The sequence below is a fragment of the Manacus candei genome, unplaced genomic scaffold (genome assembly GCF_025592945.1).
Source record: "Manacus candei isolate 608988 ecotype Guabito, Panama unplaced genomic scaffold, ASM2559294v1 h1tg000043l, whole genome shotgun sequence".
Lineage (NCBI taxonomy): Eukaryota > Metazoa > Chordata > Aves > Passeriformes > Pipridae > Manacus > Manacus candei.
The window spans coordinates 16,178,867-16,192,099 of NW_026138091.1; the positions used below are offsets into that span (position 1 = coordinate 16,178,867).

Consider the following 13,233-nt stretch of genomic DNA (forward strand, 5'->3'; position numbering starts at 1 on the left):
AACAAAAAAGTCCTTATTGTGTAAGAGTAATCATACCAGGTCAGATTAGCATGGTATCCTGTGTCATACTCTCATTTCTCTTCAGATCTTCACTCTTTTCATTAAGATTTCTGTGAGGGGGACATTTCTGAGTTTCTCAGTGACCTATGATGAATGCAGAGGGAAGAGTAAGGACAGGAGATGGCAAAAAATGACTCTTAAAAAGTGAATTTTCTGTTAGGTGCACAAATCCCATTTGTTTTTTTAGGGAGGTTGTTCTTATTGGTTTACCTGTATTTACATCAGTAGATTATTTCAAGTTTACAAGAGGAAAAATGAAAACCAGGTAGTTCTGCTTTGATTTATATGTAGACTAGATAATATCTTTGGTAAGTAAGTTGATAAATGTCCATTGTAAACCAGAGGATTTTTATGCCCCATGAGATCGCATATGAGTTGGCTTGGTGCCAGCCACTATTTTACACTTAGTCTGTAAATCACCTTTTTTTTCCAGCAAGCTAGGAATGTATGCAATACCTTTATAGTCACAACAAACACAGCAGCAGAACATGGCATTTTTACTGGAATAAAAGTAAATACAAAAAAAAAATCTTGCTATTTTAAGCCTATATAGAAAAGCTTATCTTGGAATCTCTGTACTGCATTGTCCTTGAGAGGTGAATGTTTTGTATTCTGTGAGTTTTGGGGAGTCTTGGTTTGATGCTTTGGGATGCATATGGTCTAAGCACAGCTGCTTGGGTCATGTGTGTTTTAATAAACACTCCTCCCTTTGCCTACTAATAACACTGAAGTCTTTGTCAAAGCTGGCTCCAGATTTACTGCATTTGTATTGGGACAGAGTGGTATTTAATTTGGGAAAGGTAGCTCTTAGCACAGGCATGCTGTTTAAGATGTAAAATTTCACCTCTTCTGTGGAAAAAGTGAATGATGAATATCAGCTCCACCAACAGTACCAATCAAAAGGGTTTACGCTACAGGTTGTAGAAGTATTTGGGATTGCTTTCATATAAGAGAACAAAAGGAACCCAAAGGAGAAGGAAAAAAAATTAAAGGGAATTTTCCCAATCTATCTATCACAGCAGAACATTAATTACAGCTAAACTTCACCAGTTCACTTCTCTGTGAGTCTCTGGACAGTGGTCTGTGTAGTTTTCAGCTGGAAGGCAGTCTAGTAAATTTTTGGCAGAATTTAACACAACTGTATAAAAAAGAATTCAGTGGTGTCTTGTTACTTTGGAAGTATCAGATGCTTTCTGCTGCAACACAACAGAAAGAAGGATAAGGAGACAAGCATAAAAGTTCATAACACTAAGTATTTTTACATTGAACATAACAGTGAAGCAAAAGAGCACATACATGCTTCATATCCTTCTGAAGCTCATGCAGAAGATGAAGCAAAGTGTTAGACCACAGCACAAACAGTGCAGTTCTTGGGAAAGGACTGGGGAAGTGCTGGGGCTTCCAGAGCAGGAGGGATGGGTTTCTTTGTGTGATTTTTGTTAAACTTGCCTCCACTACTTTTTACTCCCTCTCATCCTGCTTTTGTTACAAACCTGGATGCAGTGTCTAGAGCTGTTGAGGAGGATAATCCAATTATTTATATTTTTATTCTGTAGCTATTTCCATTTACTTTTGGTTTTAGCTGTATCCTCATTGTGTTGTTCTGGTGGTGTTCATTTCTGAGTCTTCCTGTGTCCTCTAAGTCCAGTAAAGTGCAGTGTAAACCATTCCCTAGGGGCCAAAACAGAGATCCAGCCTGATAAACTGGATTCAGTCATATGATATGGCTAATCCATTATAACTCTGTAAAGTAAATGTGGAAGCTAATCTCAGTTGTCGCTTTTGTAGAAATGATCAAATAAAATTTACAATCTAGATTTGTTTTGGTGGAGTTCAGGAGCATCATGGATTTAGACAGCAGTGAGTTGTGTGTTCTCATGTGTAATTACTGCAATTTTCTTTGTTTTGAACAGCGAACAGGCCTGACTTCTTTATTTAAGATATTAAGCTGTAAATCTCATCTGGTAGGACTTGAAATTAAGATGTTAGCCATTTTGAAAAAAATGAACAAACTGTTGACCAAAATTATTCTTCTCCTTTCTATCTGCAGGAAGTCACCAAATCTGTGCAACCCCTTCTGCTGGGAAGAATAATAGCTTCCTATGATCCAGATAATTCTGATGAAAGATCCATAGCCTACTACCTGGGTATTGGCTTGTGCCTTCTCTTCCTTGTGAGAACACTACTTATACACCCTGCTATATTTGGTCTTCATCATATTGGAATGCAAATGAGGATAGCTATGTTTAGCTTGATTTATAAAAAGGTAATTGTTTCATTTATACTCTAAGCCAAACCTCTGTTTATAGCCTGCATAACTTTTAGACTAGTTTGTTGAAAGATTGATAGCTTTGTTAAGGTAAACAAAGCACATAGAAGAATAATGTGGCTAACATCAATTTCTGACAGCTCTCCATTTCCCAATCCAAAGAACTAAATACTCGTCTACAGCTGGTTTGGCTGAACTCAGCCTCTGTGTGAGTTCAGACTTGCTGGATATGTGGTGAGATGCCTTAATTGTTCTACCACTGTGCTCCTGTTATACATGTATATTGCAAAGGAAGAATAACAAGCTGGTGGCCAAAGAATATCTTCAAAAGAGAATTAGAGGTGAATATTTTCAGCAATAAATATAGCATTGAAGGGATTGAGTTTGAATGATACTGTGTGAGATCTCTATAGCATGAAGAATCAAGAGATACTGGCGCATTACACAGTCACACATAAAAAGATTTAAAAAGGTATTTGGTTTTACCAATGCCAAAAGCAGCTAATTTAAACAAACATGTTAGTTGTTCTAGTATAAAGCTCACTGTGAAAGCATCTTCCAAAATATTTGTCAGGAGGGGCACAGCAGGAGATTTTTGAGGATGCACAACAGCACACAGCATGCATGCTTAATTAAAACTTGTATTTGCATATATATCTATATATATAAAATATTCAATAGAAAGCAAGGACTAAGTCAATAAATCAATATTTGTAAAGCAATTTAATGGCTATATTGAATTCAAGTGACATAAATAACAAGTTTAATGAGACTTTCTTCATAGCATAAACAGATAAGTGGGTTATTATTTATACTACTGTGCCGTTGTTTACCATTTTTATCTGTATTTATTCTGTTTTATGGGGATGAGTTAGATGACCACTTTTCTATTGTTTTGTTTTCTTTTACAGATCTTAAAACTGTCAAGCAGAGTTCTAGATAAAATAAGTACTGGACAATTGGTCAGCCTTCTTTCCAACAATCTGAACAAATTTGATGAGGTGTGTCATTAGTTAATTCACCTGGTGAACCATCAAATACAAATGCAATACTTCAAGCTATTCATGACAAATATTAAGGAAAGAAGGAGCATAAATGATGAACTGCAACAGAGTGCTCCCTGTCTTAAGGAAATGCATTGGCACGTGGTCATGGAAATGCTCATTCTGATACTTATGACATCCTTTATCTCCTATGCTGATTAGTAGAGGAAATCTAAAACCCACTTATATCATAAAAACATGGTTGTTTTGCAGTCGGGTGAGAACCTGCCAGGAAACCTCCATGTTTACATTGGTTTCATAGAAGTCAGAACTTGCTGGTTCAACCCTTCCATCCTATTTCCTGTATGTTTTTACTAAAGTGATTCAGTCTGTTCCTACCATTGAACAAGCGATGAGGTTCAACTTCATGATGCTACTGTTACTCACTGTCCTAAAAGTGCTTGTTGATGTAAGACTGTGTTAGGAGTTAGGAGTCATTCCCAACATATCTGTCTTAGGCAATACTTACAGAGTCTCCTGTAAAACTTCTCTTTTGTTAAAGACATAGAGATAAATTCCTGCTAATGCCTTTCAGAACTGGAAGCTCCATGAAATTCTATTCATAATGTGTGTTTAATTGGCCCATTGGAACTATAAAGTTTGCTTCCCATTAAAGACGCAAAGTCAGAGAGACTGTAGAGTCAAGGCTGGGACTGCAGGGTGTATTTGCTTCAAGCAATGTATTCCTATGTAGAGCAATGTCAGCTAGCACTGAATAAGTTGAGACAAATGGTCTATCATTGCAGCAGTGTAGCTGCACTAACACAAACCCCTGTGCAGTCTAACCACAGGACTCAGTCCAAAATTTGAATGTACAGGAATGTGACTGAAGTAGGCAGCAAACTGTATTGAATTAGTTGTGTTCATGCAACAGTCATCTCTTCACCAAAGTAATATTTGCCTTCTATATCAGATTAATGCACTCTCAGAAGATTCTTATGTGTGTTTTTCTCATCTTATAGTGGTTAAAAAAGCCAGCATTGATACCAAATTCTGTTTACTTTTACAAAGCTCTGATTTTTCCTTGTGCATATATGTAACAAAGAGACAATTGCACACTGAACTTTGCCTTAGAAAAATCAAAGTTTAGGTGCGGAATGTGTATTTATTGCTGCATTGTCATAATAATTAACACCCAGAATGCTATGTGCTCAGGATCACAAATCCTCCTTTATAAACTTGTTTTACTACTGGAAATATTTGTACCATTCTTCACTACATTTTTAAAAGTGTCACTTTAATAGCTTCTTCTTTTTCATATGGTTTTCAGAACACATCTGTAACTTATATTATTATTATTTTCTGCTGTGGCCTTCCATAGGGTCTTGCTCTGGCTCATTTTGTATGGATTGCACCATTACAAGTGGCACTGCTGATGGGACTGCTCTGGGATATGCTAAAAGCTTCTGCATTTTCTGGACTGGCTTTTCTAGTTGTCCTGGCCTTATTCCAAGCCTGGCTGGGACAAATGATGATAAAATACAGGTGACAAGACTGTTTTAAAGTATTTCAATATATTTTCCTGGAATAAATTGGTTTTAAGAAGTTATACCACTTGATTAAAGGTCTCTGGTTATGACCTTAAGTCAGAGAGTGTTTTCTGTGTTGGGAAAGTTACAGACAAACCTTCACCTATTTAGCAGCAGGTGTCTAGACTTAACAAAATGAAAAGCAGTAAATAGTGTTGGAATTAAATTTAGAATTTTTACAATTAAAACTCCTTGTTAGTGACTTGATTTATTCTTTTTAGAGTATGTATTTTTGCCTTTGTAAAGCAATTTCTGGATTTCTAATAGTTCTTTTTACATTATTCTTAATAATTCTGTTAAAGTAAAAATTTTAAGCAGAGGCATATATGGAAGGTGTTTTCATAAGATATAATGAGATACAAGCTAACTATACAGTATGAAAAAGAGGAAGACTGACCTTCTGCCTTTTTACTTTCTAGGAATAAGAGAGCAGGAAAGATCAATGAGAGACTTGTCATCACCTCAGAAATAATTGAAAATATACAGTCAGTTAAAGCCTATTGTTGGGAAGATGCAATGGAAAAAATGATTGAAAGCATTCGTGAGTAAGTGTTCTCATTTGTTAGTCAAATTTTTTTTTGTGCTCAGAAAAAAACTTAGGTGGCTATGAATATCATCTGTGGTCTTGTTAGTGAAGAAGTAAAGCAACAACTATTAATTCTCCATAAACTAACCATGCATTCCCACACTGCAGTTTGGGTTTTTTTCCCAATTTGTCATGCTTACTATGAAGGTGAGATTTTTCTTTTTTTAATTTACTTCCTCATTTGTTATAGTGATATTTCAGTGGCTAGTTTGTGCAGGTAAAACAATTGTGGGATCTGTGTTTGTTTCTGGCCAACGCTATCGTCATCTTACAATAAAAAGCCCTTTTGTGATGGTTACTTAAGGCTTTACAGACATTCCTATTTTGTGGTGAAGGAAACAATATGAATCCTATATAGCCATTTTCTGAGAAATGCAATAAAGCTGGTTATAAAATTTGCATGCAATCTTTGAAAGGATTAAAGTAGAGTAACTTCATGTATTCGTCCCGCACATTTGCATAAACATTTATTGTAAATGGCCTTGTATAATGCTTATCTCCTCAATTAATGTAAAGATTGAACTGAAACTACCAGACCTGCAGCAGAAAAGAGGTAAGGTACCAGCCCAGTTATCTAAGACCAGTGAGAAGGAAGTCTTTGTTACCAACAGGGTGTCCCGGGGGGAAGGGAGGAGGAGTGACGTATTGATTGATGGGTGACGCTGAATTAAGGCTGTCCTGCATGTTCTGTGTGTTTGTTTAATCCTTTACAGAGAACTAAAATTCTGTGCCAGGTGTGTGATTGGGAAAATAAAAGAAATATAAGTGTCATATTATCATGTAAATAAAAGACATAAAATGATATTGTTACACAAACGCCTTCTTGTTCAGCTGCTTTCTGAAAGACAATCCAGGGAAAGTGAAGCGTTCTTTACCATCAGAATTTGTAATGATTTACTATAAACAATCAGAGAAAACTCAATCTGAATCCAGGCTATGAGTGCTAGCTTGAGGATGGAACTAGTTCAGGATTCCCCTGGTGTCACTAGTCACATGCATTGTTTTTAGGAAATTTGAGACCACATCATGTGAACAAATCCTGCAGGAATTAATTAAATAAATTGTAGTCTGCAAAATGGTCACAGAAACTGAGAAAAAGGACTGTTATTTTATGATTTATATTTTCTATAATAATTTACAGTGGATTTTGTAATGCTGGAATTAACTTTTATTGTATTATGCATGGATTTTTAAAAGACAAGAATGATAGCAATATTACAAGATCAGAGTACCTCTCCTATGAAGAAAGGCTGAGGGAATTGGGATTATTCAGCCTGGAGAGGAGAAGGTTCTAGAGAGACCTTATTATGGCCTTTCAGTACCTGAAGGGGGCCTACAAGAAATTAGGAGAGGGATGTTTTACAAGGGTACGTAGTGCTAGTACAAGGGGGAATGGCTTTAAACTGAAGAAGGGTAGCTCAGATTTTGTTTAAGAACTGATTGGCTGACAAAATTTGGTAAGATGCTGGATGCATATGGAAGTATCATGCATGTGTGGTGGGGAGCTGAAAGGGGATTTCACACAGCACCAAAATCATGGATGAACTTTGGATGCAGACACTGGCTCAAGACACGTAAAGGTTGTGGTGCTCAGCCTTGCAACACCAGGTATTGCCATCAGCAATGTGACTGCAAACTTCTGCACTGTATCCCAGTGGTTATAGCACTCACCCAGTGAATGGACACCTTGGGGTTTAGGTCCATCTCTAGTCCCAGATAATTGCTCTTGCAGGAGAGCAATTGCCCTTTCACTGCAGCAGAGGTGCCTCTGTCCATGCAAAGCTGAACTGCAGGGCACCTGGGGGATGTGAAGTGAACAGCGTCAAAATGAAAGCATTCAACAGAAAGATTCAGCACTGTCAATTAGGGCTATCAACTCGGAAAATTAATTACATTCTCTGGATTATCGCTCTTTTTATTTAATAGCTTGCTGTAAGATGCGTAGACATTGTGGAAGCAGCTAGAATGCAGCTGGAATCACCAGTTGCATTCCTGCACAGGAGTCAGTAAGCTATGGACTGAGCTTCTGTGGAGAAAGGAAAGTGGAAAGCAGACTCCTTGCCTTCCACCTTTTCAAACTGAGGTTAAGTGATACTGTAATTCTAAATCTAAATGACCAGATAAGTATGGCATGATGCTTCTGGGAGTGTATCTCATACCACAACATTAGATGCTTAAGGTCGGTTGTGTCAGGAATTGTAGAGGCTTGTGGCTTATGCAGTATCTAAATCATGACATAGATTATTGTTATTTCATCTGACATCTCTGAACATTAATGCCAGAGTTTGGCTCTGATGATTTTTTAGACCCCAATATTGTTTGGAGTCTTACTTTCTAACTCCAGTGCTAGAAAATAAGAAGGATGAGTGAGCCTCTGAGTTAATTGTTATACCAACAGTTCCATCCAAAATATTTCTAAGAAGTAAACTGTGAAATCCTATGCTAATTACTTGTATTTGCTTTTTTAACAGAACTGAACTGAAGCTTACCCGAAAAGCTGCTTATATGAGATATTTCAACAGCTCAGCCTTCTTCTTTTCAGGCTTTTTTGTGGTGTTTTTAGCTGTACTTCCGTATGCTGTGATTAAAGGAATTATTCTCCGAAAAATATTTACCACCATTTCCTTCTGCATTGTTCTTCGAATGACAGTGACCAGGCAGTTTCCAGGCTCTGTACAGACCTGGTATGACTCTATTGGAGCAATAAACAAAATACAGGTAGGGTACATAGACTAAAATCTTCCCAAGTACGTAAGCTAATTCTTCATATCATGTTATCTTCTCAGTTGATCAACAAAAGCACACAGCATTTATGCAGACTTTCTGAATATATGTTGCTTTGACTAAACACCATGAAATGTCATTATAAATCTTGATATTGTTAGGTGGTTCCCCAGGCAGCATAACCACAGGAGTCTCATGCTACCTGCTGCTTTTTTTTTTTTGAAGCAGTGACATTTAGTTAATTATTCTCATTGCAAAACAAGGAACTTAATAAAATTATATAATGATTTATGGTGCTTAAGAGATGTTTTCCTTCAGAAAAGGGAATTCAAAATTAGTACGTTTTCTATAGCATGGCTTCCAGAGATCTTCTGTTTTTCTAGATATTAGTGGCAAGAACAGCAGGAGATTATGCATCTTATGCAAATGTATGTCTCATTCATTGTGAGTAGTAAACATAATTAAGATACAAGTCAAATAATTATTACCCACCTTACCTGCTGAGATCAATTGCTCATATACCAGCATGAGAGGCTTATCTGCAGGGTCAAATCAGGGTGAATTCTCATTAACTCTGTTTTATCTGCTGGTTTTGAATCACTCTTCAGAAAAAGAATTCTTAGTCTTTTTTCATGTGAAATTTTAGGCTTTTTTTATTACATATTTATAGATTTCTTTTTTTTTGTAGGACATAGATTTTTTTATTTTTAGTGTGATAAAAATACCTAATACAGAAGTTAAAGATCTTAATCAGACATCTGAACCTCAGCATAGAATAAGAAGCAGGTATTGGATTTCTATCTTTTTTAACTGGGCAGAAAATTCAACAAATCTAGGCATAAACTTTTCTATTTGACATTCAGAAGGCTGCCTTGTTGGGTCCCAGTTTAGGCAGTCCTTGTATTCTCACATTCCTTAGGCATAAGTGGAGGTATCCTATCTCTCCTGTTTTCTGGAAGAGTGTATCCAATGCCCTGTCAGAGAACTGGCAAGCCCAGTTGTCATACCATTGCCCTCACTTCACTGAATGCTTTTCTTTGGGGTTAATAGCAAATGGGTGCTCCATAAATAATAATCTCTTTGTGGCAGGTTCAATATAGTTCCCATAGACAGACTGGACAGAATCCCAGAACACTAAAGCCTTTTACAAGTCATAAGAAACATAAAGACAAAATAATAAACCATTTATACATTTCTCTGATTTAATTTCCTCATTAGTTTAGAGTTTTGACTGGACCAGATATGTCCCCTGGGTTATTGTATTTTCCCTGTAGGTAGACCCATGTTTTCTAGACCGTGAAGTATTTCTGGATCAGTGTGCTTTCTCTGACTATCACTGCTTCAGGAACTCCACTGGATGACCCCACCACCTTTGTTATGAAAGCCTAGCTATACTTTCCTTTCCTTTTTTTTTTTTTCATAAACCATGTGTGTTTTGCCTTCTAGTTTTTCAGTTCCTACCCTTTCAATCATCTGCTTTTTCCCTTCTTCTTTTTCTACTTGGAAAATGTGCAAGTTTATTCTAGAGAACTGATTTTCCCACAATTCTGCTTAGTTTGTCCATTGTATTGCCCACATAGACCTATTTGCTTCCACGTAATTTAAAAAAGTCAATTTAGAGGAGGTAGTACCTACAGACTATGTAACCTTAATAAAATAAAGGAATAGAGAGGTGGACTTTCCTACATTAGCATAGGCTTACTTGTTTTTCTTAATACTATTCCAGAAGGTAACACAAGTGTCAGATTGCTCATTTCTGTTATTTGTAATTACGCTGCTTCAGTGCTGCACTTGCCAGGATCATTATCTGCCTTTTATTTTTGTTGGTAGAGAGATCATTCCAACGCTTTTAAACTCTTGCAGTTCTGGAATAGGAAGATAGCGGCATGTAGCTGCTTTGTTTAACTGTTTACTGAAGTGCAACCTTCCACATCTTACTCCAAAACCAAAGCTTTATTTGAAAAGGATTAAGGTCAGAGGGGTGATCCTGCCTGACACAAGTCTTGAAAGCAAAGCAAATTCCAAGTTTTGATACCCTTTATAAATCAGAACCAAATACCTTTATGGCTATGGTTTCAGCAGCAATGAAAGAATTGGTAGTTTCAAAAACATTCCCTTCTGCATTCAGTAAATGTATAATTTATATTTAGGCATCTCTCTAAAACCACTATAATTCAATAGCACCATCAGAAATATTAGTTAATGTAAGCAAGTATGTACCGGTTTGTGATACAACCTTGTCCTTTACAGTTTCCTCTCATCTGCTTTCATGGTGTTTCTAGGATTTCTTGCTGAAAAAAGAATATAAAGCTCTGGAGTATAATCTAACAACCACTGGGGTTGAGCTGGACAAAGTAACAGCTTTTTGGGATGAGGTTGGTACTTTCACCCAAACTATATTAAAACACGGAGTGTATCTTGTTTTTGTTAATATTTGCCATGGTGTTCTCTAAAAGGAGCGGCCTACAGTCATTCATCTTAACTAGTGTAGGCTCTCAGCAGGCGAGGAATACATGGCAAGTAATTATTGCATGATATCAAATTATGGACAGTTGAGAAACTTTGGAAGAGACCTTTTAATAAGTGTTAAGGTCTGTAATAAGCAGTTATTACTGATTTATGCCATCCTGAAAGCAGAATCAGGCTGTGGCATATAAACATTGGAAAGCAGCTCTATAATAAGCAAATTTTGTTTGTGTCCACAAATTCAGGCACAAGTCCAACGCATACATTAAAAAATGTATATTTAAGAATATAATGAATATTTCATTGACAAACAAAGTAATATGAGAAAAGTAAGCTCATATGCTTTCATAAATCCATAGTATGGTATGCATGTCTGCATATGCATGATTTATTTATTTTTTATGTATATCAAATACATATCTGTGTATGTTGCAGGGAATTGGAGAACTGTTTGCAAAAGCAAACCAGGAAAACAACAACAGCAAAGCTCCTAGCACCGACAGCAGTCTCTTCTTCAGTAATTTTCCACTTCATGCTTCTCCTGTTCTTCAGGATATAAATTTCAAGATTGAGAAGGGACAGTTATTAGCTGTTTCTGGATCTACTGGAGCAGGCAAGGTATTTCTATTTTTGCTGTTTTGACAAAAGTCGTAATAATTATAAGGAATAATATTATGTTGTTATATGTATTGTTACCTGTATTGCTACTGTATTCTTGCTATCCTGTGCTTGATGTAGAAATGATGGCTGCAGGAAAAAGTATGGATAAACTGTAAGTTTCAATAAAATGGCCAATTTGAAATTTTAACTCTGTGGCCAATATGAGAGAGAGTTTGATGGATATTTTCTGTAATACAACAATACAGACTGTTTTCCCTTTGGAAGTAAAAGGAGATTTACAGGAGTAATGTAGACTGAAACTTAAAGTTAAGGCTTATGATGAGAATTTCCCAGCCTTTAGAAAAAATGATGGCTCAGTGTGCTAGAAAGCAATTTTTTTTTTTGCCTTGCTGATATTTTAAGGAAAAATTTGAACATAAGATGGTCAGTAATTTGACAAGCCTGACATGAATTAGCTAGGTATGTGCCCTGGACACGTGGTATAGCTGATCACTTACGCTCCGGTTCCTACAGTGCTTCACTCAGGCTTCCCAAGACCCATGCAAAAGCCTGGGAAGGTGCTGCTGAAACTGCTGGTTTTGTGAGAAAAGTTAGATTAATCATCATTTTACTACCCTAAAATGTTATTAATGCAATTAGTTTGCAGATAACACATCCAGTTAACCTCATTAATATGAAATGACTTGAACTGTGATACTCCTATTCACTTTGAACAGCAAGTAATTAGATGAGTCTTTCATCTTTACTGGGTTATTTGAGGAGATGTGAAAGTCAAACATTCATTATGGCAGCTTCTCCTGTTTATCAGATTATAGGTGGGAATATTTTGATTTCTTTTACTTGAAGTGATAAGGTCTTTGGTCTGTTGGAGTCAATGACAAAGGACCCATCAATTTCAATATGATCAAGGCTCAAGGCTTCTATATTATTTTTCAGTAGTGATCCCCATATGAAAAGAGCAAGGGACTCGGAACATGATATTGTCCTCAAGCTGATATGTTAAGGTGCATTTTATTGTGATACTTCTGAATTAACAGTTTGTCTATGGCTATTGCTAAAGCTGATGATTTTAATATAGAAATGTCAACTAGAAAGTGCTGAAGGACATATGTATATCTCCTTTATTCAGCTGTATAGGAAATTGAGGAAAATTCAGATTACACTGAGCAGTTTATGTGAATACATGCAACAAATTTGCACTTTACAAGGCAATAAAAAAAAAGGGTTATATCTAAAAAATTTACAAAAAATAAGGTTCACCAGCGCCCCCCTCCCACCCTCACACAAAAAAACAGACTCTCCTTCCCTTACACCCTCTTAAGGCTTCCGTCATGTTGGTTGAGGCTGTTACTATACATTCCAGGAGTTGTCAGGCCTGTGAAACAAACTGGTTTATCTGTAAGATGTATTAAGCCTGACATCAGCTCTTAAATACTCTTTCAATATTAGATAGGGTTTGGTTTGGTTTTATTCAATTTGTGTTATATGGCACGAGATACAGTAGTTTAACATCCAGTGTACAAAACATACCAATCAGCTGTCCTTTGCAAGATTGGAAACTTACCATTTTGGAAAACTCAGATTCTGGTATAATGGAAAGAATCTCATGAGATTCCCCCAGTATATCGTTTAAGTTGTCAAAGAATCTTGGCTTCACAGCACGAAACTGTTATTTAGGTAGTTTTTTTACATCTTTGGTGTTACGTCCCTGCTTTGTTGACTGTTTATTGGTGATAAGAACACCACTGCAGTGGCTCTGTAACAAATTTTTCCGTGTATTTCTCAATTCCATTCTTTGATCTAGTAGCCAGCGATGTGTGGCAAGGTTACTACAAGCTACTGATTAACTCTGAAATTATAACATGTCAGTATTGAAATTGCAATCAATTCTTTTATGAAGGGAAATATACTTAGGTCATACATTCACGTAGATGA

General features: G+C 36.5%; 1 protein-coding gene across 3 annotated transcripts in view; it reads left to right on the top strand.

The window, feature by feature from the left end:
• The window catches only part of CFTR (CF transmembrane conductance regulator), a 219,361-nt gene that overhangs the window by 16,801 nt on the left and 189,327 nt on the right, over positions 1-13,233 (top strand). For 2 of the 3 annotated variants that reach the window (XR_007905881.1, XM_051795404.1), the window contains exons 4-10: positions 2,111-2,326; positions 3,241-3,330; positions 4,694-4,857; positions 5,321-5,446; positions 7,959-8,205; positions 10,494-10,586; positions 11,113-11,295. Coding sequence is in view for 2 of the 3 variants with exons in the window: in XM_051795404.1 (XP_051651364.1) it covers positions 2,111-2,326; positions 3,241-3,330; positions 4,694-4,857; positions 5,321-5,446; positions 7,959-8,205; positions 10,494-10,586; positions 11,113-11,295 (1,119 nt within the window). In the remaining variant the exon portion in view is untranslated. The remainder of the gene's footprint in view (positions 1-2,110; positions 2,327-3,240; positions 3,331-4,693; positions 4,858-5,320; positions 5,447-7,958; positions 8,206-10,493; positions 10,587-11,112; positions 11,296-13,233) is intronic. The other variant, XM_051795405.1, reaches the window with a different exon arrangement.